Source organism: Convolutriloba macropyga, chromosome 9 (assembly GCF_964194025.1).
Source record: "Convolutriloba macropyga chromosome 9, txConMacr16.3, whole genome shotgun sequence".
In the NCBI taxonomy this organism is placed as follows: Eukaryota; Metazoa; Xenacoelomorpha; order Acoela; family Convolutidae; genus Convolutriloba; species Convolutriloba macropyga.
In genome coordinates this window covers 16,293,278-16,319,486 of record NC_134476.1, presented here as the reverse complement: position 1 = coordinate 16,319,486, position 26,209 = coordinate 16,293,278, and the positions used below count along the sequence as shown (strand labels likewise).

The window sequence follows — 26,209 nt, the reverse complement described above, 5'->3', positions numbered from 1 at the left end:
AACTGCGGGTCATAAAAAAACACTGGGGTCCGAAACAGAATAGATCCTTTTTCTCTTTGATGTTTGCGATGTAGGTAGAATACCGGCTCTTTCTCTTCGAAATTTCTGATTAAGAGATTATATTGCACGACTCTTCGACTCGTTTCCGGTATTCTACCGGCTATATTTTTTTATGAAAAAGCGGCTTCAAGGATCGATTCATTCTCCCAGGAGCTTCGCAATGATAATACTTGTATCTCTCCGCAACAGATATCTATCGGCCAAAATTTGCTTGACAAATATATTGGACAGATATAAAGCTCTGTCCTTAAATAAATTTGGGGGTTTGGAAAAGACCTTACGTTTCAAACATTTATGTTCTCGCACCCAAATGCAAATTTTGCTAATGCTATGATGTAGATGTTATGTTGTAGAGTGATAGCAAAGATGACTTGTTTGACAGCGATGAGTATGAGGATGGTGACGTCATCAACTCATCCGACACTGCCTCACCCATGATGCCTCCTAAGGTGGATGTCCAGCCAGTACAGCCTATAGTCCCCCTGTCTCAAGATGATCCCTTTTGTAAGCTACTGATTATTTTATGAATGTCATCTTATAAAAGGTTGAAAATACAAGCGAATGCAAATTGTACACTGCTTCGAATAAAGACGTGATAGTCGAAGTAAAATTGTGTATTTGGACGATTCCTTCAGGAACACAATTGAACGAATGAGCAGGTCTTAATGAAAACCCAAGTTTAGGGGCTTAGGAACAGATGAAGTTGTGCTGGGTACTAAGCTTTCAAGCTGATGGTTCGAACTCAGTACTGTCGTCTTCGCAGTTATTGCACCATTTTAGACCCCCTAATTTTATCATCGTTTTACTCAATTGTTAGACCCCCTCAAAAAATAACTTAGTTGTCTTCTGTTGAATTAGCCCGCTAGATTAGTGACTGCCATTCAAGTGTGAAGATCGCAACGTCATTTATTTGGCTTAGCTCGAATTTGGCGTAATTACCTCCTCCTCATCTTTCTCAGTTTTGTCGATCAACACCGTCAAAAAGTATCTTAATACACATATAAAGGACCTTACAGCGTGCGACTCACATATGGTGACAAAAAATGATAAATTGCGCTCAAACTAAGTTTGTAGCAATTATATTAGTCCTGTGGTCTTCTACGATTTTTCGCTTGACCAGATTTTTCGTCTGACCCATTTGACTTTTGTCCTCAAGCGGGATAAACAGGTAGCGCTCGGAGCGCATTAAGTGGCCAAGCAGCTCTCTTAGAGCCGTACTAGTCTCTAAGTATGCGATTCACCGAAACTGTTCTGAGGAGATAATTTAAGGGTGTGAACGGCGGTTCTTTGTGTTTAATAGCCGCCCTCATCTTCTCAGGCGGCTATTATAGCGCTCCTATTTTTTACAATTCGAAAAATTGTCTTTTTACGACTCGAAGAGGAGTATTGAAGAAGTCCTTTTTAATAGCCGCCCTCATCTTCTCTGCCGGCTATTATAGCGCTCCTTTTTTTTTTTACTTCGTCGAATAAAAAAATGTTTCGCTCTACCTCATTTTGCCGCTTTTTCAACATTTTGCGTGATATCTTTTTGACTTCTCTAGGCTAGTTTCTCTCTTCTCTCATTCTGCTAAAAGTGATTTTGAACATCAGTTGCTCAGCAAAGCAATTCAAAATGAACAGAGTCAGTATAAAAATTAAAGTCAGAAGTAGAAACGGGATAAACCCATAAAGCCCAATTTTAGATGCCCGCTATTTGAACGTCGTTCCTATAAGTCTTAGTTACCATCTCTAATGCTTATTGGTATTGATAGTAGCCCCTGTAGCCTCTCTCTAAGAAACAGAAGTACGTTATGTTCAGCTACGAAATGCCATCAAAATAAATCGGACTTAAAAAATGTTTTTGTACAAAAATCTTTTTTTCAATATTTTCTATTCTCTCAATCCCAATCATGCTTATTGGAATCAACGGCGGCTATTTTCCGGCAATCTGCCGAGTATGTTTTTTTTAATCACTTTAGTTGGAGTGAATTTTGAAGCAGGAAATGAAACGCATGAAAAATTTTAGAGTGGTTTGGGTGCTGAACAAAAGTGAGGAGGGGAGTGAAAAGAGGGTGGTTTTTTGTTCATTCCGATGTTTTCGAGAGAGCGAGAAATTGAGTGTGAAAAAATTTCTCTAAGCGAGCGACATTTTGTGTTCACGTGCGGCTTTTTAAAACCGTTTTTTTGTTAATTTTTTGGTTTAGAAGTCTGAATATGATATTGTGTGTTTTTTAAGGTTGCTTTAATAGTGGTTTGTAGCTTTTTGGTCATTAATAAGAGTTTTATACCATTTTGCTGGTTTTTCAGCTATTTTGCTGAATTTTAGGCAAATTTTAGCAATTTTTTGCGTTTTGTCTTGTTATATTGCTTTGTATGGGCTTTGAATAGACGCTTGTTAGCTACTGATTCTTTAGATACCAAGTGGTTACATTTTCTTAGGTTTTAAACGATTTTTTGTTAAGAAAATTGACAATAAACTGAAACATTTTTAATTATTCTTCTTAATTTTTTGCTGTTTTTCGCTTTTTTTCTGAACTTGGAGAAGATTCTTAGCCTATTCGGTTTTTCTATTGTTTTGGAAGTTTTTAAGTTTTCTTTTTGTTGAATTCAACGTTTTTGTCTCTATGCGCTCTTGTGAAATCAAAAAAGCTTATGTTTTTCTAAGATTTCTTTCAAGTTGTTTTTATATACTCTTTGTGTTCAAGTTTTTATAGCATTTGGGGATGCCTATTGTCCAATTTAGTTGTTTTTGATGCGTATTGAAGATATTATTTTCAGTTTTGAGTCATTTTTTTTAAGATAATTGAGTAATTTTTATGAAGAATTCCGCAAATTTTTGTGATTTTTGAATTTTCGCTGAAATCTTCTGATTCTGCTTTTTGCTACTTTTTGGTATTCTATCTTTTGATAGGCACTTTTCTAGAGGTTTTAATGAAATGTATGTAGAGCACTTTTCAATGACAGATATTACTAACGTTTCTTAATCTCTTTACTTTTTTAAATCAATTTTATTTTTGAAGCGGGAAATGAAAGCGTAAAAAAATTTGGAGTGATTTTGGCGCTGAAAAATCTGAAGAGTCGAACAAAAAGGGCGTGGTTTTGTTCCTTCAGCTGTTTATGAGAGAGCGAGAAACTGAGGAATTGAAGTGTTCAAGTAGTTAATTTGAGTTTACTGCTAATTTGGAGGATTTTGATCAGTTTTGCTGATCTTTAGACAAAATTTAATTGTTTTTTGCCTGTTTTTTTGTTTTAATGGTTTAAGTGATAATCGAATAGAAGCTTGTTACTTAAGATATTTTCGTTTACCAATTGACTAAAGTTCTCTTGGTATCAATTTTTTTTCTTGGGAATTTTGGTAGAAAAATTGAGAAATTTTAAGCCATTTTTCTTATTTTTTGGAGTTTTTCTTATTTTTTAAATCTGGGAAGTTTCCTAGCCTATTATGACTTGCCCATTGTTTTGCAAACTTTTCATTGCTCTAAGTGCAAAGGAAATTTACTCGGTTTTATGCTTCCTTGTACTATTAAAAAAACTCATTAAGTTTTTATAGTTTTTTATGTTCAATTTGTGTTCGAATGCCGTTTGTATTCTTCCTTATTTTTTATGGCATTTGTGGAGGTTCAGGGTTCACAATATTTGTTCTATTTATTAAATCATAAGTATGCGCAATTTTATCCTTCGAGTCGTTTCTGGAATTCTTCCGGCTATGTTGTTTTTAAGATCTGTTCACACATTTTCATGATTTTTGAAGTCAAATTGGAGTAGTGATGTTGGTCACGCCGAAACAGGAAATGGAGCGAAAAAGCGAGTGGTTTCGCGGCGTGAATTTTTTTCGCTCTAATTTTAAAGTAGACTGAGAAAACGGTGTTTGAACAAAAATTCGGTTTCTCGGTAGTGGTTTTTTGTTCACATGCGGCAGTTTCACTCTGATTTTTACTGTTTTTTTTTCAATTTTTTGGATCGGATTTTTTTCTAAATGGTTTTCTCAATCCATTCACAGCTCATTCTGGGACTAGTTTTTTGTTTGAATTAAATTTTCATTTCGCGCTGGTGGTTTTTTGTTCACATGCGGCATTTAGACAATGATTTTCTGTTTTTTTCTTATTTTTATCTGATTTTTTTTAAATGGTTTTCTCAATTCACCCATAGTCCCCTCTAGTTTTTCTGTTTAGTCAATGAAATTTCTTTGAATTGTACGTCAGTACTTGTCCTGCTATGTTTTTTACTTCGTCGAACTTTTTTTTCGCTTTACCCATTTTGCCGCTTTTTCGACATTTTGCGTGAAATCTTTTTGACTTCTCTAGGCTAGTTTCACTTTTCTGTCTTTCTGCTCAAAGTCCTTTCAAACAGCAGCTGCTCAGCAAAGATATTTAAAATGAAGAGAGTCATTATTAAAAAATCAAAGTCGGAAATAGAAATGGGATAAACCCATAAAGCCCATTTTTAGATGCCCGGTACTTGAACTTTGTTCTCATAAGCTTTAGTTGCTATCTATAATGCATATTGGTATTGATACTAGACCCTGTAGCCTCTCACTGGAAGACAGGAGTATGTTCAATTAATTACGAAATGACATCAAAATAAATCGCATTTAAAAATGTTTTTATACAAAAATCAATTTTTGTTGATCTTTTCTTTTCTTTCAATCCCAATAGAGTTATGGGAATCAACGGCGGCTATTTTCCGGCAATCTGTCGGGTATATTGAAAGATAGAGAGCAATTCACCCGACGTTTGTTGATTATGTTATGTTTAATATTTGCCGTCAGCCTTTCAACGGCTAGTGTTTAGGCACTCTCCCTTTTTGAATTCGCTTTACCTTGTGATCACGTTTTACATAGCTTCTGACTTAACTCACTCCCGTCAATCTGCCGGCTATGTAACTAATTGTTAATTATACCATGTCCTAATGCCGATATTTCTCATCTTTGACTCATATTTGCATGTGTGTATCCATCTGATTCCATTTGATCATTATAGCTGTAAGCTGATCGCAGCTATATTGCGGTTTTACTTGTTAATAACCGCCCTCGTCGTCATAGCCGGCTTTTATGGCGGGCCTATTTATAGCGGGCCAAAGCTGTGAGCTGAGCGTAGCTATACTGCGATGATCGCTTATTTCATGTGTCCTGTACATATTTTTTTCTTTTAACATTTGTAAACACAGCATTGCTGAAAGTCAAATTTTCCGATTACTTTTCCTCTCACTAACGGCTTTTCCGCGCTTGATGTCATTTCTCACTCTCCATGAAAAGGTTATAGGCTATTTGCTTGATTAGATTTTGATTATACGTGACTAACCTCGCTCGTCAAAAAATCTTGCTTTTTTGCACTTTAGAAGTTAAGTTTAATTTGAATTAGTTTGAGGTTAAGCGAACTTGTATGTGTAAAAAAGTTCCCTAAGAAAAAGGCTTCTCAGATTGATTTTTTGGAAGCCTAATCAATTTATCGCTGAATGATATCGCAAAATAGTCAAATTGGATTGAGTATTTCGATCACGCCGAAACGGGAAGTGGAGCAAAAAGTAAAAAAAAAAGTAAAGCAAAAAGTGCTTGTACTGCGTGAAAATTTCTTGTTCGAAGTTAAAGGCAGAATGAGAAAACGGTATTGGAACAAAGTTTCACTCTCTCACTCAGTGGCAATTTGATATTGTTCACATGGCGCAATTTGATATTGATCATCACTGTTTCTTAATCAGTTTTTGGTTTTTCCCAATGCGTTCATTCATGGTCTGATCTGAGTCTAGTTTTTTTGTCCTGACCTAAAATTCAAAGAATTTATGTTAAATAAACAAAAATCTGGGTAGTTTTTGTCAATTTTTTGGTTTTTGTATGTTATTTGCTTTTGATTAGAAAATTTTTTTTGGCAGTTTTAATTGAATTGTTTTGGCTCTAACTCGTGAATTTTCGTGAAAATATATCTCATTAGTACAATTTTAACATTTTTTTTTTGTTTTTTTGACAATAGGATGATTATGTAATTTTTCCATGACTCGGTTGCTTAATAATGAAATCTCTTTAGTTTTTTCTTTATATTAAATTTCTAGTTTTAACAGGTATCGTTCTAGCTTTCTTTTAAGACCTAAAGTTTTTTAGCTCTCTTTTTATTAGTTGTTAAAAAACGATTGATTTTAGCCTTTTTACCCTACTATCATGGGTTATCTCATGACAACTTTTCATGACGAATCTGGGCTATTTTTCAACGTTTCCAGATGTTATTAATTTTGCGGTATCAAAATGTCTCCAAATTTTTTCGGAAAATTATATGTCTTAAATTTTAAATCTTTGTGGCTGTTTTGGGTGGTTTTTGAATGATTTCTTAATTTTGATTTTTAGCTGGTTTCGATGACCGCAATTGTCAAATCTAGCTCGTTTGACTGGGGTGTAAGTTTTTACAAAATATTTTAATCACATCTGATGAGTTAAATAGTAAATGTTTTAGACAAAAGATAATTGTTTACTCTGCAATTACGGTTTCGTTTGTCAAATTGCGACGGATCGAGTTGCTTACGGAATTCTTCCGGCTAACACTTTTTGTTCAAAAGTTGTTCACAAATCAAAGCTCAGCCTGTTAAATTTCTGAATGACTTTTTTCTCTCACTAACGGTGTATGCGCACGGGACGTCTTTCCTCACTCCGCTAGCAAAAATTGTTAGGTCATTTGCGTGAATAGTTACCGTACGTGATTTACGATACTCAACAAAATGACTTCTACAGTTTAAAACAGAAGTTTAATATGGATTTATTTAAAGTCAAAGAAACTCATTTTTGATGAAAGTCCCTAATAAAAGGTCTTCCGAGGAGTGAATGTTAACAAGCTTTGATGATTTATCGATGAAAGATTTATATAGTTTTGTAATTTTTGCTACTTATTTCTGTATCAGTATCTGTCTGTATTCTGTGCAAATCTAATTCGCAAGTCTATATCTATTTTTTTCCAGTTATGTTCGTTCATTTTGATCCATATTGAAAAAAAAAATTGAGAGCCAATTATCGTCAGAAAAAGCATTGTGATCAGCAATACTGTTCGCAGGGAAATTAAGCATTTACTATTCTGTTACCCCGTATATTCTTGTTTCAGCTGTGAGTAATGGCATGGACATGTTATCTGCCGAAGACAAACTGCTGATCAAGAGAAAGAACATAGTGTGTGAGATATACACTAATGAAGAAAACTACACAGAACATCTTGCACGACTGGCCGTGAGTATTATATTTGCATTGAGCCTGATCCAACCAACAAAAAAAATCTTTCTAACCATTTTGCGCAAGTTTTGCTCTCAAATGAGGAGACTCTTGAGGTGTGACATAAATTCATGATGTTTAGCCCCGTCAATAAAAAAGTTGCATCAAGCGTGAAAAATTTGTACAATCATTAACATTAAAAAATGCTTTTTGCTAGAGCAGATAATTGAATGACATTATTTCTTTCTATAATATTTTCCCTTGTGAAAAATTACCAGGTGTTAGGAAAAGGAACTTTTTGAAAATTTTCGAACATCTCACAAAATAAAAGTAAAACGTATCAAGGAAAGCCTGTAGATTCACTTACATCTCTGCTGTGTAAATTTCCCAATTCCATGTTCCAATTTGTGTGCTCTATGTTGTTCTATGTTTCAAATATACACTCCCCTTGTGACGGAATTTTGTATCTGACAATGGAATTCGTGTATTTTAAAAATAAACTGCACAAGCAAGTTTTTTCATTGTGAAAGAGCCCACATCAAATAGAATTGATGCAGAAATTCCGTACCTGTGTGCTGCAGGATCTTGGCAAAGAGATAGACAGTATGCGTAAGAAGGAGGATGTGCATACAATGTTGCGGAAGGTTATAGAGCGTGCGCTGCAAATCCAGAAGTGTCATACACATGAGACCAGACTGAAAGTAAGCCTGGACAGGAGAGTGCTGGAGTGGGACAAGAATCAGATTGTGTCCGAGCCCATCATTGCATCTGTGAGTGCTAACGCTGGAACTGCTTCTCAGTTTCAAACTGTATCTGAATTGCATCATTTGATAGATAGAATCTTAGGCACCAGTTGAGAACAGAGTCTGATGACGGTAATGATACTTACTGATTAGAAACCCGAAGCATGATTTTCTTAGTGAATCCACATTTCCAACTATATGATAGTTCTTATCAGATAGAGACCTCGTGACAATTGAAGATTTAATGCTCTCGAACGAATTTTGAATAATCTTTCGTTCGCTTGAGTGGTTTGACTGAAAATGTATCATCAAAATTGCTCCAAAATTTGTTTTATTTTTTCTGAATCTTAGTAGTAGTCTAAAGAACTTTAATGACATCTTCGTGACTTGCAAGTATTTTGATGAAATGCATCTTATTTTAGTGAAGATCATCTGAATGATGAAAAAGTAAAACCGTTTCTTATAAATTCGATACTGCATGCCGCTATTTCACTGCTCTTTCGCTACTTATAGGTGCGTAAAAATTTTTTGATCATAACGAACTTCCCTCGATCTTCAAATGACTTCTAATTTTATTGAGGTGACTTGAGATCACTCTTGCCCCTTTAAAGCTCAATATAGAATTCCTTTTTAATGATCAAAATGATGTAAATAATAAAGCATGTTGAACAGAAAAAAAAAACAACTTTGATTTTTGTAAAAGAACTTTTTAGTTTGGAAACGTTTTAGTCTTTAAAAATGTTGGAAAGTGCATGAATTTAATTCAGTATCTGTTGTTATCTATATTCTACATCATTCTAGTCTGTTCCGCAACTATTTCGGCAATCTGACGGATATGTTTATGCAAATAGATTTAATGGTTTCCCAATTCATCTATCTCGTCCTTATAAATATTAGCTTCAAGATTCATTCTCTCTCGGTTGTAGCTTGTGTTATTTTTTAGTGTATGAAAATTCAAAAGGGCTATAAAAGACGCCAATGAATTCAATGAGTTCGTAACCGCTCATCTAAGCTTTCTAATTAACAGGTGCATGAAAAAAATCACTTTTCAAGCGTTCTCAAACTATCTGATCTCCTCCCTTTGGTCAAAAAAGTTGGTCGAACTAATCCTGAAAGCCAAAGGCCCATGTCAATCTCACCTCTACCTGCCTTCGCAAGCGCCTTCGTATATGATTATAAAATGGACCATTACTCTTCATATAATTTCTGGAAGTGAAGTATCTAAACGCTAGAATTTGATTGAAAAGGTGTAATGTATGATGGTACAACTTTTTTCGTCTCAATTATGTTTCCATTGCCACATGTACTCTAAACAGCAACTTAATAATTAATAGCTGCCATCATCTACTTAAGTGGCTCTTATTTAGGTGCTCTCCTTTTTCTTTTTGACTTCGTTTTTAATGAGTCGCGACTTTGGTTGAACGCATACTGTTTTTTTTAATTTATTAATTGCTCTCAAACGAAGTTTGTAGCAATTATATTAGTCCTGTCGGTCTTTTGTTAATGCGATTTTTCGCTTGACCAATTTTCCGTCTGACGCTTTTGACTTTTCGTCCTCAAAAACGGGATAAATAGGTAGCGGCCAACGGGCATTAAGTGCTCTTAGAGCCTTTCAGCTTACTAGTCTCCAAGTATGCGACTCACAGAAACTGTTTTGGAGACATCCGTATGGTGTGAGGGGTGGTTCTTAAAGGTGAACCCCCACACACGCGCACACACACACACACAACCTTCCCCTCCCCCCCCCCCCCCCCACATCAGCCCTCCTCACTTTCCCCCACCCCAATCCCCATCCCTGCACATTTACGCAAATACCGTCAAGTCCAAAAGCGAAAGCAAAATAAACGGAATTTATCGGATATATGTTTTTTTTTAGAAAAGTTTGCTTTTTCGCTTCTCGAGACTGAATTTCGTGTCCTTAGGAAAATGGCACCTATTGGTGCTATTAATTCGATGCTTATTTTTTTTAAATTGCTCTTGAATGAAGTTCATAGCAATTATTGTAAACGTGTGTGTCTTTTTTTAATGCAGAATTTTTGCTTGACAATTCTGACTTTTCGAGTGACTTTTACGCCCTTGACTTTTTGCATTTCGCGTTATCTAAAATTCTCTCTCAATTTCAAGCAGCAGAACTCAATTGGTGGCAATTTAATACTAAAAGTCAAATGAAAAGTGCGCCGAAACTGGTGCCATTTTTTACTTTAAATCTTAATAGTGGTATATTGAACTTTTTTGTCCCTTGTCCATTTTAGCCCCCCTCCCTCCCTCACCGCCCCCGACTGAAGCAGGTTGCAATTGATTAGAGCTCCCACTAGTCGTTCGAGAGCAATTCTTCCGACGTTTAGTCGATTATTAGAAATTCTACTTTTGCAAGCTAACTTTCTTTCTGTGCCTGTTAGTTCAAACGGAAGCCATGTTTGCACGCGGGAGGTACAAATATGTCCAAAAGCATTCATCAATCATCCTTGCTTTTTTCTATACTCCAGTGTTCAATTGCTGATTTTCTGTCCGTCAGCTTGTTCCTGAATCGACAACAGCCTGAAGTAATGAACACTTCTCCAAAAATGGTGTTACCCGTTGTGTAATTTGAATATGAATACTTTGCTTCTTAATAGATGCATTGCAGGAGCGCTATTTTGGCTTTCTTATGTTTGTTTCTCGGTCGGTATATCTGCATTTTCTCATCTCCGAAGTGGTTTTTAAAAACCGCCGTCAGCCTCTCGAAGGCTATTTTTGGTTGCTTTCCTTTTTTGCAGCGCTGTCCTATTGGTGCGCTGTCTTTTTTTAACAATCCACAGAAATTGAATAGTATTAGTGCGCGGTCTTTTTTTAAATTGCTCTTGAACGAAGTTCATAGCAATTATTGTAAATGTGTTGGTCTTTTTTATGCAATTTTTTTTTGCTTGACCGTTTTTGTATTTTTCAAGAACATTCTTTGACTTCTCCAGTGACTTTTTCACGCTTTCGTTCTTCATTTTTGAGCGATCTCTATTGTTCTCACTCGCAAGGAAAGCTTGTTAAAATAAAATCGATTGCAGCAGACTCAAAATAAGGACCTGATAGCCGAGTGGGCTGTGTATATGGTTGTGGTTCTAATATATGTGTTCTACTGGCGCATTTATGCTGTTGTCCATATCCTTCAATGGGCAGAAAATAATGTTTGGTTTTCGATGTGTTATCGCTGGGCATTGTTAATGGCAAGTCATCGGCTTTCTAATGAAGCATAAATAGCTGTTTTCGAAAAAATGATTTTTGCCTCAGCCCCTACTTTCTGTTCTTACCGATGAGACATTATTGAACTTTATCAAAGCATTTTTGGTGAATAGCTAATGCTTATGACTTGCATAATCCGTGTTTTCTTAAAGTTTCAGTGACTTATTGTTGAGCCTTCTTCTGTTCTCTTTGTTCTACATGAATTTAGTCTCATTAATGACAGGTGTGCATTTGGTTTTCTGGTGAACAGCAATTGAAACTAATTATTGTAGTCAGTTGATCCAGTTTTTTTTATTGAATTTGAGCTTTATATCTATTTGTTCTATTTGTGTTTTTTGCTACTTAATCTTTCTGATGGCCTTTTATGGGGCAGAATTTGATCCATTTTTGTATTGTGTGCTCATTTTTATAGGAACGCCTAGTCAATATTCATATGTGTTGATTTTTGAGTATCCGCAGAGCGATAGCTGGGGCTATTATTGGCCTTCTCTTGATTTTTTGCGTTGTCAAGATTTTTGTTACGAATAAATGATATCACAATCACTTCAAATCTGCTTTTCGTTCTGCATTTCGACTGAATTTTGTGCGGACCTCATTTTTCATTTTTATGGAGCTATTATTTTGGCGATATGCGTGCTTAATTTTTTTGTCACACGTGATTTACCTCATTCTCATAAATGACTTCATCATTATCAAACTGATTTTTTTTACTTTAATTGAAGAATGTAAGGTCAAATGTGTGTGTCTTTATATTTGAAGGTTTTTCGAGAATAGCTAATAGAAGCAGAACTAAGTTATACAAATTCTTAATCAAAATTTAGCATCTCGTATCTTTCTGAGACTGTATAGCTACGAAGCTGTCGCGGCTATTTCTTGGGTATTCTGCCAGCTATTTTTTTTGATGTATTTGCTTAGTTTTTGGAAATGAGGTTTTTAATGTTTTTGTTAAAGATTTTTGTTTTTAATGCGCATATAGGGCCATGTGCTTAGTTGAATCTCATAGTATGATGTTGGAAAAAGATTTATTTTCAGTTATTTAGTTAGTTCATTGCTTTGAATTGTGTTTTAGGACTTGTCTTGCTATGTTTTTAAAGTTCGCTTTCCGTTTTGATCACGTTTTTTGTTTTACCTAAGTCACGACTTGTTTTTTCAATCCATCCTTTTAATAAATTATGCAATGTGGCGAATACGGTTAAGATCAAAGAAGCAGAATCGAGAACGAATCAGAAGAAACTGGATAAACCGGTGAAGCCCGCTTATTGAGTCATGCATTAGATTATTAAATTTCATTAGAGCGATTGCTGTAAGTTGTCAGCTTTAAGATTAATAGCCTCCAGTTTAGAAACCAAATTTAGTATAGTTGTGCAATCTAACATAAACTACACATAAAATTAGAACACTTCGACAAAAAAGCGTCAATTTTTATCTTTTCTGTTTAAATCCTGGTTGCAAAGGGTGTAAACGGTTGCTATTTTATACTATTTTTTGATTGGAATTTTTCAAATCGTGTTTTACATCAGGAATTTTCTATTTTTAATAGCCGTTCTCATCTTCTCAGCCGGCTATTATAGCGCTCCTATTTTAACGACTCGAAGAGGAGTTTTGGAGAACTCCTTTTTTTTTAATCAATTTTATTGAAGTGATTTTTGAAGCGGGAAATGAAACGCAAGAAAAAATTTGGAGTGATTTTGGTGCTAAACAAAAGTGAAGAGCGGAGCGAAAAGAGAGTGGTTTTTGTTCATACCGATGTTTTTGAGAGAGCGAGAAATTGATGTGTGAAAAAATTTTCTCTAAGCGAGCAAAATTTTTTTGTTCTTGTGCGGCATTTTAAAGCAGTTTTTTATTTATTTTGGTTAGGAGGTTTGGTTATTATTTTGTTTCAATTTTAGGCTGGTTTCGGTAGTGCTTTGAAGATTTTTGGAAATTCACGTGAATTTTATGATAATTTGGAGGTTTTTAATGTATTTTGCTGATTTTCGGGCTAATTTTTGCGTTTTTCTGACGATTATTTTGTGCTACTGGCTCAAATGGGTATTGAAGAAACCCCTTCTACTTGAGCAAATTTATGATAACATTTGGTTACAGTTTTGTGGGTAAGAATCATTTTTTTGTTGAGAAATATGACAAATAAATGGCGAAAATTTAACTATTTTTCTTAATTTTTTGCAGTTTTTCTATTTTTTTATGTTTTTAGCTAAGTTTCTTAGCCTATTATGACTTGCCTATTGTTTTTTGAGCATCTGGATACCCTATTGGCTGATAGGTATTTTTCTTTGGATATATATGCTTTTGAAATTTTAAAAAATTTGATAACTTTTTCCAGTTTTTCACTGAAAGTTGTTTTTAAGGGCTTTCTTTTCATAATTTAGCTTTTGAAGTATTTTTCAAATTTCACATAAGTCGTTTTAGTAAGTACAAGTTGTTTTGATGAAGTTATTTTGGCAGAGATAGTTTTTCCGGGATCTCAATTTAGAGCAAAATTTGATCAGATTTTTTATCATATTTTAACAGATTTGATTTTATTGTCTTTACTTTTTTGTTTCATGGTTTTGTTTCAAGATAATCATAAATTAATGAAGGCACGTTTTGTTTGATGAGTAGTTGGATGGCGTTTAAATGGATTTACACTTCGAGTCGTTTCCGGAATTTCTTCCGGCTATGTTTTTTTTTTACTTCGTCGAACTTTTTTTCGCTTTACCATTTTGCCGCTTTTTCAGCATTTTGCGTGAAATCTTTTTGACTTCTCTAGGCTAGTTTCTCTATTCTCTCATTGCGCTAAAAGTGAATTTGAACATCAGGTGCTCAGCAAAGCAATTCATAATGAACAGAGTCAGAATAAAAAATTGAAGTCAGAAATAGAAACGGGATAAACCCATAAAGCCCAATTTTAGATGCCCGCTATTTGAACGTCGTTCCTATAAGTCTTAGTTACCATCTCTTATGCTTGTTGGTATTGATAGTAGCCCCTGTAGCCTCTCTCTCTAAGAAACAGAAGTATGTTCAACTACGAATTGCCATCAAAATAAATCGGACTTAAAAAATGTTTTCGATATCTTCTATTCTATCAATCCCAATCATGCTTATTGGAATCAACGGCGGCTATTTTCCGGCAATCTGCCGGGTATGTTTGTTTACTCAAGAGAAAAAATGAACCTGATCCAGCTATTTCTTCTATTTTAACCTAAATCTTACGAATATCAATCAGAATTTGAAGAGAAAATTGCAGTGTATTTCAGTTTATCTTCAGGCCTGCAAATTTTTACTGATATTGGCAATCTGTAGGTTATTTTCGTTTTGAAGTGCAGTGTTTGATTGCTGTGGAACGAAATTTCAAGCATTTTTTAAATGTGTCTTTAAAATTTTTGCTCGACAGTTTTTATGACTTTGTTCTAGAACATTCTGTCGCTCTCTAATGTCTTCACGCTTGACTTCTTGGTCTTTGTGTGATCTGATTTTCTCTCCTTCCAAAATTATGACTCTTGTGTTTGAATTCCGGGTTTTTTTTGTGCCTCAATTATCTCTTTCTGATTACTATTTGAGGTCCTTGCTCTCGATTTGATGAAAAGTTAGGCAGATTTTAACTTTTGTTTTAATGAGTTGTTAACATTTTTCAATTCAGATGGAAGAATTCAATGGGAAGTTGTTTCTAGCTTTCTTGAAATATCTGATGTATAATCAATCTCAGATGAGAAATAGTCGTCTGCAATATGTATAATGAATATCTGAAATGTATTCTGTACAATTTTTTGGGAGTATAATAATCTCTATGGTAAATTTTTTTGTGCACCATGATTTCTGGCCGTTTGTAATTAAAATTAACTTAAACTGTTGGTATACTCAAGTATTAAATACTGCGTTATATCGATCAAAATGTCAAGTTCACACACTGCTTTTATCTGTTCTTAACATTACTTACTCAGGAAATTCAGTGTTTTTTTTTAATCTATATATTAATTCAGTGTCGACATAAAAGGCACCTTGTTTAAGCTCCTAATCTTTACATGTTTTAACAGCCCCTAAACATGCTTTTCGGCAAAAAGCGAATGGCAACTGTCGGATTCGAACCGGGGTCTGTGAGTTAAGAGGCAAAAGCGCAATGAGTTGAGCTAAGAAACAGATGAGCTGCGTATTTATCGGAATTTTTGTCCATTAACGTCGAATCCGTTTCTACTTTCTCCAATTCCCTCCTTTTTCACAATTTTTTCTGCTCCATGCCTTTCTCCTGTCACTATCTATCTTGTATCAATCTACATATTAAAAATAATTCGAGTACCTATACCACCATATTTAAGCTCCTAATCTTCACATGTTTTAAAGCCTCTTAAATATACATCAAAGCGTTTTGATTCGCATGTATTTTGAAAAAGGTCAATGACCGAAAACTTGACTTTGCCATATAGTAAATGACCGAAAAGTTACCTATGCCGTAAAGGTCAATGACTGAATACCGAATGTAAATCTGGTTCAATGTTCGAAAAGCTGCCTATGACCGAAAAGCTGTCATCTATATCTATTTATTAATTCAGTGTCGACATAAAAGTCACCCTGTTTAAGCTCCTAATCTTTAAATGTTTTAACAGCCCCTAAACATGCTTTTCGGCAAAAAGCGACTGGCAACAGTCGGATTCGAACCGGGGTCTGTGAATTAAGAGGCAAAAGCGCAATGTGTTGAGCTAAGAAACAGATGAGCCGCGTATTTATCGGGATTTTTGTCCATTAACGTCGCATCCGTTTCCACTTTCTCCAATTCCCTCCTTTTTTCACATTTTTTTGTGCTCCATGCCTTTCTCCTGTCACTATCTATCTTCTATCAGTCTACATGATAAAAATAATTCGAATACCTATACTTTTATGTTTAAGCTTCTAATCTTCACATGTTTTAAGGCCTCTTAAATATACATCAAAGCGTTTTGATTCGCATGTGTTTTGAAAAAGGTCAATGGCCGGAAACTTGACCTTGCCATATAGTAAATGACCGAAAAGTTACCTATGCCGTAAAGGTCAATGACTGAACTGAATGTAAAACTGGTTCAATGTTCGATAAGCTGCCTATGACCAAAAAGCTGTCATCTATATCTTCTGTATATTAATTCAGTGTCGACATAAAAGGCACCATTTTTAAGCTCCTAATCTTTACATGTTTTAACAGCCCCTAAACATGCTTTTCGGCAAAAAGCGACTGGCAACAGTCGGATTCGAACCGGGGTCTGTGAGTTAAGAGGCAAAAGCGCAATGAGTTGAGCTAAGAGACAGATGAGCCGCGTATTTATCGGAATTTTTGTCCATTAACGTCGCATCCGTTTCCAGTTTCTCCAATTCCGTCCTTTTACAATTTTTTGTGCTCCATGCCTTTCTCCTGTCACTATCTATCTTGTATCAATCTACATAATAAAAATAATTCGAATACCTATACTTTTATGTTTACGCTTCTAATCTTCACATGTTTTTAGGCCTCTTAAATATACATCAAAGCGTTTTGATTCCCATGTATTTTGAAAAAGGTCAATGACCGAAAACTTGACCTTGCCATATAGAAAATGACCGAAAAATTACCTATACCGTAAAGGTCAATGACTGAATACTGAATGTAAAAATGGTTCATTGTTCAAAAAGCTGCCTATGACCGAAAAGCTGTCATCTATATCTATATAATAATTCTGTGTCGACATAAAAGGCACCATGTTTAAGCTCCTAATCTTTACATGTTTTAACTTCCCCTAAACATGCTTTTCGGCAAAAAGCGACTGGCAACAGTCGGATTCGAACCGGGGTCTGTGTGTTAGAGGCAAAAGCGCAATGTGTTGAGGTAAGAAACAGATGAGCCGCGTATTTATCGGGATTTTTGTCCATTAACGTCGCATCCGTTTCCACTTTCTCCAATTCCGTCCTTTTTTCACAATTTTTTGTGCACCATGCCTTTCTCCTGTCCTTATCTATCTTGTATCAATCTACATAATAAAATTAATTCGAATACCTATACTTTTATGTTTACGCTTCTAATCTTCACATGTTTTAAGGCCTCTTAAATATACATCAAAGCGTTTTGATTCTAATGTTTTTTGAAAAAGGTCAATGACCGAAAACTTGACCTTGCCATATAGTAAATGACTGAAAATTTACCTATACCGTAAAGGTCAATGACTGAATACTGAATGGAAAAATGGTTCATTGTTCGAAAAGCTGCCTATGACCAAAAAGCTGTCATCTATATCTTCTGTATATTAATTCAGTGTCGACATAAAAGGCACCATTTTTAAGCTCCTAATCTTTACATGTTTTAACAGCCCCTAAACATGCTTTTCGGCAAAAAGCGACTGGCAACAGTCGGATTCGAACCGGGGTCTGTGAGTTAAGAGGCAAAAGCGCAATGAGTTGAGCTAAGAGACAGATGAGCCGCGTATTTATCGGAATTTTTGTCCATTAACGTCGCATCCGTTTCCAGTTTCTCCAATTCCGTCCTTTTACAATTTTTTGTGCTCCATGCCTTTCTCCTGTCACTATCTATCTTGTATCAATCTACATAATAAAAATAATTCGAATACCTATACTTTTATGTTTACGCTTCTAATCTTCACATGTTTTTAGGCCTCTTAAATATACATCAAAGCGTTTTGATTCCCATGTATTTTGAAAAAGGTCAATGACCGAAAACTTGACCTTGCCATATAGAAAATGACCGAAAAATTACCTATACCGTAAAGGTCAATGACTGAATACTGAATGTAAAAATGGTTCATTGTTCAAAAAGCTGCCTATGACCGAAAAGCTGTCATCTATATCTATATAATAATTCTGTGTCGACATAAAAGGCACCATGTTTAAGCTCCTAATCTTTACATGTTTTAACTTCCCCTAAACATGCTTTTCGGCAAAAAGCGACTGGCAACAGTCGGATTCGAACCGGGGTCTGTGTGTTAGAGGCAAAAGCGCAATGTGTTGAGGTAAGAAACAGATGAGCCGCGTATTTATCGGGATTTTTGTCCATTAACGTCGCATCCGTTTCCACTTTCTCCAATTCCGTCCTTTTTTCACAATTTTTTGTGCACCATGCCTTTCTCCTGTCCTTATCTATCTTGTATCAATCTACATAATAAAATTAATTCGAATACCTATACTTTTATGTTTACGCTTCTAATCTTCACATGTTTTAAGGCCTCTTAAATATACATCAAAGCGTTTTGATTCTAATGTTTTTTGAAAAAGGTCAATGACCGAAAACTTGACCTTGCCATATAGTAAATGACTGAAAATTTACCTATACCGTAAAGGTCAATGACTGAATACTGAATGGAAAAATGGTTCATTGTTCGAAAAGCTGCCTATGACCAAAAAGCTGTCATCTATATCTTCTGTATATTAATTCAGTGTCGACATAAAAGGCACCATTTTTAAGCTCCTAATCTTTACATGTTTTAACAGCCCCTAAACATGCTTTTCGGCAAAAAGCGACTGGCAACAGTCGGATTCGAACCGGGGTCTGTGAGTTAAGAGGCAAAAGCGCAATGAGTTGAGCTAAGAGACAGATGAGCCGCGTATTTATCGGAATTTTTGTCCATTAACGTCGCATCCGTTTCCAGTTTCTCCAATTCCGTCCTTTTACAATTTTTTGTGCTCCATGCCTTTCTCCTGTCACTATCTATCTTGTATCAATCTACATAATAAAAATAATTCGAATACCTATACTTTTATGTTTACGCTTCTAATCTTCACATGTTTTTAGGCCTCTTAAATATACATCAAAGCGTTTTGATTCCCATGTATTTTGAAAAAGGTCAATGACCGAAAACTTGACCTTGCCATATAGAAAATGACCGAAAAATTACCTATACCGTAAAGGTCAATGACTGAATACTGAATGTAAAAATGGTTCATTGTTCAAAAAGCTGCCTATGACCGAAAAGCTGTCATCTATATCTATATAATAATTCTGTGTCGACATAAAAGGCACCATGTTTAAGCTCCTAATCTTTACATGTTTTAACTTCCCCTAAACATGCTTTTCGGCAAAAAGCGACTGGCAACAGTCGGATTCGAACCGGGGTCTGTGTGTTAGAGGCAAAAGCGCAATGTGTTGAGGTAAGAAACAGATGAGCCGCGTATTTATCGGGATTTTTGTCCATTAACGTCGCATCCGTTTCCACTTTCTCCAATTCCGTCCTTTTTTCACAATTTTTTGTGCACCATGCCTTTCTCCTGTCCTTATCTATCTTGTATCAATCTACATAATAAAATTAATTCGAATACCTATACTTTTATGTTTACGCTTCTAATCTTCACATGTTTTAAGGCCTCTTAAATATACATCAAAGCGTTTTGATTCTAATGTTTTTTGAAAAAGGTCAATGACCGAAAACTTGACCTTGCCATATAGTAAATGACTGAAAATTTACCTATACCGTAAAGGTCAATGACTGAATACTGAATGGAAAAATGGTTCATTGTTCGAAAAGCTGCCTATGACCGAAAAGCTGTCATCTATATCTTCTATATATTAATTCAGTGTCGACATAAAAGGCACCATGTTTAGGCTCCTAATCTTTACATGTTTTAACAGCCCCTAAACATGCTTTTCGGCAAAAAGCGACTGGCAACAGTCGGATTCGAGCCGGGGTCTGTGAGTTAAGAGGCAAAAGCGCAATGAGTTGAGCTAAGAAACAGATGAGCCGCGTATTTATCGGGATTTTTGTCCATTAACGTCTCATACGTTTCCACTTTCTCCAATTCCCTCCTTTTTTCACAATTTTTTGTGCTCCATGCCTTTCTGCTGTCACTATCTATCTTGTATCAATCTACATAATAAAAATAATTCGAATACCTATACTTTTATGTTTACGCTTCTAATTTTCACATGTTTTAAGGCCTCTTAAATATACATCAAAGCGTTTTGATTCGCATTTATTTTGAAAAAGGTCAATGACCGAAAACTTGACCTTGCCATATAGTAAATGACTGAAAATTTACCTATACCGTAAAGGTCAATGACTGAATACTGAATGGAAAAATGGTTCATTGTTCGAAAAGCTGCCTATGACCGAAAAGCTGTCATCTATATCTTCTATATATTAATTCAGTGTCGACATAAAAGGCACCATGTTTAGGCTCCTAATCTTTACATGTTTTAACAGCCCCTAAACATGCTTTTCGGCAAAAAGCGACTGGCAACAGTCGGATTCGAGCCGGGGTCTGTGAGTTAAGAGGCAAAAGCGCAATGAGTTGAGCTAAGAAACAGATGAGCCGCGTATTTATCGGGATTTTTGTCCATTAACGTCTCATACGTTTCCACTTTCTCCAATTCCCTCCTTTTTTCACAATTTTTTGTGCTCCATGCCTTTCTGCTGTCACTATTTATCTTCTATCAATCTACATAATAAAAATAATTCGAATACCTATACTTTTATGTTTACGCTCCTAATCTTCACATGTTTTAAGGCCTCTTGAATATACATCAATGCGTTTTGATTCGCATGTATTTTGAAAAAGGTCAATGACCGAAAACTTGACCTTGCCATATAGTAAATGACTGAAAATTTACCTATACCGTAAAGGTCAATGACTGAATACTGAATGGAAAAATGGTTCATTGTTCGAAAAGCTGCCTATGACCGAAAAGCTGTCATCTATATCTTCTATATATTAATTCAGTGTCGACATAAAAGGCACCATGTTTAGGCTCCTAATCTTTACATGTTTTAACAGCCCCTAAACATGCTTTTCGGCAAAAAGCGACTGGCAACAGTCGGATTCGAGCCGGGGTCTGTGAGTTAAGAGGCAAAAGCGCAATGAGTTGAGCTAAGAAACAGATGAGCCGCGTATTTATCGGGATTTTTGTCCATTAACGTCTCATACGTTTCCACTTTCTCCAATTCCCTCCTTTTTTCACAATTTTTTGTGCTCCATGCCTTTCTGCTGTCACTATCTATCTTGTATCAATCTACATAATAAAAATAATTCGAATACCTATACTTTTATGTTTACGCTTCTAATCTTCACATGTTTTAAGGCCTCTTAAATATACATCAAAGCGTTTTGATTCGCATTTATTTTGAAAAAGGTCAATGACCGAAAACTTGACCTTGCCATGTAGTAAATGACCGAAAAATTACTATACCGAAAAGTTCAATGACTGAATACTGAATGTAAAATTAGTTCATTGTTCGAAAAGCTGCCTATGACCGAAAAGCTGTCATCTATATCTTCTATATCTTAATTCAGTGTCGACATAAAAGGCACCATGTTTAGGCTCCTAATCTTTACATGTTTTAACAGCCCCTAAACATGCTTTTCGGCAAAAAGCGACTGGCAACAGTCGGATTCGAGCCGGGGTCTGTGAGTTAAGAGGCAAAAGCGCAATGAGTTGAGCTAAGAAACAGATGAGCCGCGTATTTATCGGGATTTTTGTCCATTAACGTCGCATCCGTTTCCACTTTCTTCAATTCCGTCCTATTTCACAATTTTTTGTGCTCCATGCCTTTCTCCTGTCACTATTTATCTTCTATCAATCTACATAATAAAAATAATTCGAATACCTATACTTTTATGTTTACGCTCCTAATCTTCACATGTTTTAAGGCCTCTTGAATATACATCAATGCGTTTTGATTCGCATGTATTTTGAAAAAGGTCAATGACCGAAAACTTGACCTTGCCATTTAGTAAATGACCGAAAAATTACCTATGCCGTAAAGGTCAATGACTGAATACTGAATGTAAAAATGGTTCATTGTTCGAAAAGCTGCCTATGACCGAAATGCTGTCATCTATATCTATATAATAATTCAGTGTCGACATAAAAGGCACCATGTTTAAGATCCTAATCTTTACATGTTTTAACAGCCCCTAAACATGCTTTTTGGCAAAAAGCGACTTGCAACAGTCGGATTCGAACCGGGGTATGTGAGTTCAGAGTCAAAAGCGCAATGAGTTGAGCTAAGAAACAGACGAGCCGCAGGTTTATCGGGATTTTTGTCCATTAACGTCGCATCCGTTTCTACTTTCTCCAATTCCCTCCTTTCACAATTTTTTGTGCTCCATGCCTTTCTCCTGTCACTATCTATCTTGTATCAATCTACATATTAAAAATTATTCGAATACCTATACCACCATTTTTAAGCTCCTAATCTTCACATGTTTTAAGGCCTCTTAAATATACCTCAAAGCGTTTTGATTTGGATGTATTTTGAAAAAGGTCAAGGACCGAAAACTTGACCTTGCCAAAAAGTAAATGACCGAAAAGTTACCTATGCCGTAAAGGTCAATGACTGAATACTGAATGTAAAAATGGTTCATTGTTCGAAAAGCTGCCTATGACCGAAAATCTGTCATCTATATCTATATATTAATTCAGTGTCGACATAAAAGGCACCATGTTTAAGATCCTAATCTTTACATGTTTTAACAGCCCCTAAACATGCTTTTTGGCAAAAAGCGACTGGCAACAGTCGGATTCAAACCGGGGCCCGTGAGTTAAGAGGCAAAAGCGCAATGAGTTGAGCTAAGAAACAGATGAGCCGCGTATTTATCGGGATTTTTGTCCATTAACGTCGCATCCGTTTCCACTTTCTCCAATTCCGTCCTTTTTTCACAATTTTCTGTGCTCCATGCCTTTCTCCTGTCACTATCTGTTTTTATTATCTGCATAATAAAAATAATTCGAATATCTATACTCTTATGTTTACGCTCCTAATCTTCACATGTTTTAAGGCCTCTTGAATATACATCAGAGCGTTTTGATTCGCATGTGTTTTGAAAAAGGTCAATGACCGAAAACTTGACCTTGCCATTTAGTAAATGACCGAAAAATTACCTATGCCGTAAAGGTCAATGACTGAATACTGAATGTAAAAATGGTTCATTGTTCGAAAACATGCATATGACCGAAAAGCTGTCATCTATATCTATATAATAGTTCAGTGTCGACATAAAAGGCACCATGTTTAAGCTCCTAATCTTTACATGTTTTAACAGCCCCTAAACATGCTTTTCGGCAAAAAGCGACTGGCAACAGTCGGATTCGAACCGGGGTATGTGAGTTCAGAGTCAAAAGCGCAATGAGTTGAGCTAAGAAACAGACGAGCCGCGTATTTATCGGGATTTTTGTCCATTAACGTCGCATCCGTTTCCACTTTCTCCAATTCCCTCCTTTTTCACAATTTTTTGAGCTCCATGCCTTTCTCCTGTCGCTATCTGTCTTCTATCAATCTACATATTAAAAATAATTCGAATACCTATACCACTATGTTTAAGCTCCTAATCTTCACATGTTTTAAGGCCTCTTAAATATACATCAAAGCGTTTTGATTCGCTTGTATTTTTAAAAAGGTCAATGACTGAAAACTTGAACTTGCCAAAAAGTAAATGACCGAAAAGTTACCTATGCCGTAAAGGTCAATGACTGAATACTGACTGTAAAAATGGTTCATTTTTGGAAAAGCTGCCTATGAACGAAAAACTGTCATTGTCAAAACGGCAGTGACCGAAAAGTAATTTATGCAATAAAGGCCAATGACATGATAGCCGCGGATGTTTTTAATCGGAACTTTTTACGCTGAATGTTTGCGTGACCAATTTTTAAACAATATTTTGCTTCTTTTGTTTTCAGTTTTGCTTGATCTCAGTCTCATAAAAGTTTTGAACAACTGAAGTTTAATTAACTGAATCTTTTGTTGCCAGTTTTTTTGTCAAAAGTTAGGCCGTGAAGAATTCGGTCTATTTTTGTTTTTTACTTTCGAAGGAAGATCTTTTCTCTTCCGTCTCTTTCTTTCTTTGCTCCTTCTTTTTTTTAATTTCTCCTTCATTTGTTTTGTTTTTGGTTATATTTCTTTTTCTCGGTCTCTTCTGCTTTTTATCTTTCCTTTCACTTTCTTTTCTCTTTCTTTTTTCCTTTCTTTATCTCTCCTTTTGTTTTGCTTTTCTCTCTCTCTCTTTTCTGTCGTTCTGCTTTTTTTCTGTCTTTTTCTGTACTTGTCTGCGTTTCCTCTTTTTTATTCTTTCTTTTCCTTTTAGTTTCTTAATGGTTTTTCTCTTTTTCGTTCCTCTCTTTAGCTTGTCGTTCTTTCCTCTTTCCTTTCTATTTCTTTTCTGTCTTACTGTACTCTTTCTTTGCTTTTCTTTTCTCTTTGTTTTCTCTTTTCTGTTGTTTTCTGCCTTTTTTCTCATCCTTTCTCTCTTTTGTTCCTGTTTAGCTTCTCTCTTTATTGTCTCGCTCACTTTTCTTTCTTTTCTTTTGCTTTTCTCTGTCTTTTCTGTCTTTGATTTTTCTTTTCTCATTTCTTTCTGATAGTATTTTCTTTCTCTTTGTTTTTTGTTTGTCTTTTCTGTCTCTCTCTTTCTCTTTTTTTCTCTGTTCTTTCTGCTTTCTTCTCTCTTTTTTGCTTTCTGTTGTTTTCCTTTTTCTTTTCTGTATTTCAATTCTCTCTATTGCTTTTGTCTGTTTTTTTTCTGTTTTTTTCCTGCTTTTATTTGTTTTCATTCGTTTTCTCTTTCGTTCCTCTGTCGTTTCTTTATTTTCTCGTTCTTTTCTCTTTCCTTTCTGTTTTTCTGTTTTCTACTGCTCTTTTGTGTTTTTTCTGTCTTTCCTTTCTCTCTTGATTTCTTTTTCTTTTATCTTGCGTTTCTCTTTCCTGTCTCTCAATTCTGTCTCTTTTCTCTCTTTCTTTTAACTCTTTCCTTTCTTTTCTCATTTTTTTCTTTCTGCTCCCTCTTTCTCTTCTTTTTCTCCTTTCGCCTTTCTCTCTCTCCTGTTTTTCTGTCTTACTTCTCTCTTGCTTTTCTCTTTTCTTGCTTTTCTGTCTTTTGTCTCTTTTCTGTCTTTCGTTTCTCGATTTATTTTCTCTCTGTTGTTTGTCTTTCTTTTCTGTCCTTTTTTCTTTTCCCTCCTTTCTCTCTTGCTCTTTTTCTCATTTGTTTTTCTTTCTGTTTAATTTGTGTTTTTTGACATTTTCCTCTTTCGTCCACCCATCTTTTCTCTCTATTTTGTCTTTTTTTGGTCATTTTTTCTCGCGTTTTATCTTGCTTTTCTCTCTTTCTCTTCCTTTCTTTTCTGTCTTTTTTCTCTTTCTTTTGTCTTTTCTGTCTTTCTTTTCTCTCTTTTTCGTCTGTTCTGTTTTGCTGCCCTTTTTCTTTTTTCTCTCTTTCCTTTGTCTTCTGTCTCGTTTCGCCCTTTCGTTTCTTTCTTTTCTCATTCCTTTCTGTCTTTCTTTTCTTTTTTCTGTTTTCTCTCCCTCCATATCTTGTTTCTTCTCTTTTTTACGCTCCTTAAAAATGCAGCCTAACGTATTACATGCGTTACGCTACGACACCATATAGAATTTCGTTATCTGTACAAGTCTTAGCGCTCCCTAATTATAAGGGTCAGCAAAGCCGAAAAAAGTTGAACACAAAATTGCTGGGACTTGCAGGTATTATGCTAAACCAAACACATCGGTAACGTAACGTAATACCTATGGCTGTTGAACAAGGGGCATGTGTTCCAGCCCCAGGTGGTAGAAATAAAATGAATTTTAAAACTTCTATTTTTCAAATGATCTTGTTATACTTTTGCGGGCCTGCTAGTATATTTAAATTGAGACGGCAAAAATATTCCATATTCGAAAATAAGCAACGTAATGCGCCAGAGAAAAAACTATTGATTAGGATTAACCTTAAATCGACTTAGTTCCAATTAAATTGACATGATAAGTGCTCTAATCTATGTTAGTCCTGAGTGAAGTCTTTTCAATTTTGCAATCGACTGGTTTTTCGTCCGGCCTTTTCGTCCTCAAAAACAAGACAAAGATCGAGCCCCGAGGGCTTTATGTCAGCGAGCAATTCTCGTAGCGTCTGACACCAGTCTGTAACCATGCGATCCGCTGTACTTTGAGGTAACAAATTCATAGTTTAAATGGAGGTTCTTAAGAGTTTGCTTCCTTCCCACCTCAACTAACTTCCTCCGCCCGAACGTCCGACGCATCCCACTCCCTAAATAAAGATTAAGTTAATCTCCTGAACCGCACATAGCTAATAACGAAGAGAAACACTCGCTAGTTGTACTTAA

The 26,209-nt window shown here is 35.5% G+C and overlaps 1 protein-coding gene across 1 annotated transcript in view; it reads left to right on the top strand.

The window, feature by feature from the left end:
- LOC142346136 (uncharacterized) overlaps positions 1-26,209 on the top strand; it is a 128,904-nt gene that overhangs the window by 37,489 nt on the left and 65,206 nt on the right. The window contains exons 10-12 of the mRNA XM_075398643.1: positions 414-564; positions 7,119-7,240; positions 7,804-7,992. Coding sequence (XP_075254758.1) covers positions 414-564; positions 7,119-7,240; positions 7,804-7,992 — 462 coding nt within the window. The remainder of the gene's footprint in view (positions 1-413; positions 565-7,118; positions 7,241-7,803; positions 7,993-26,209) is intronic.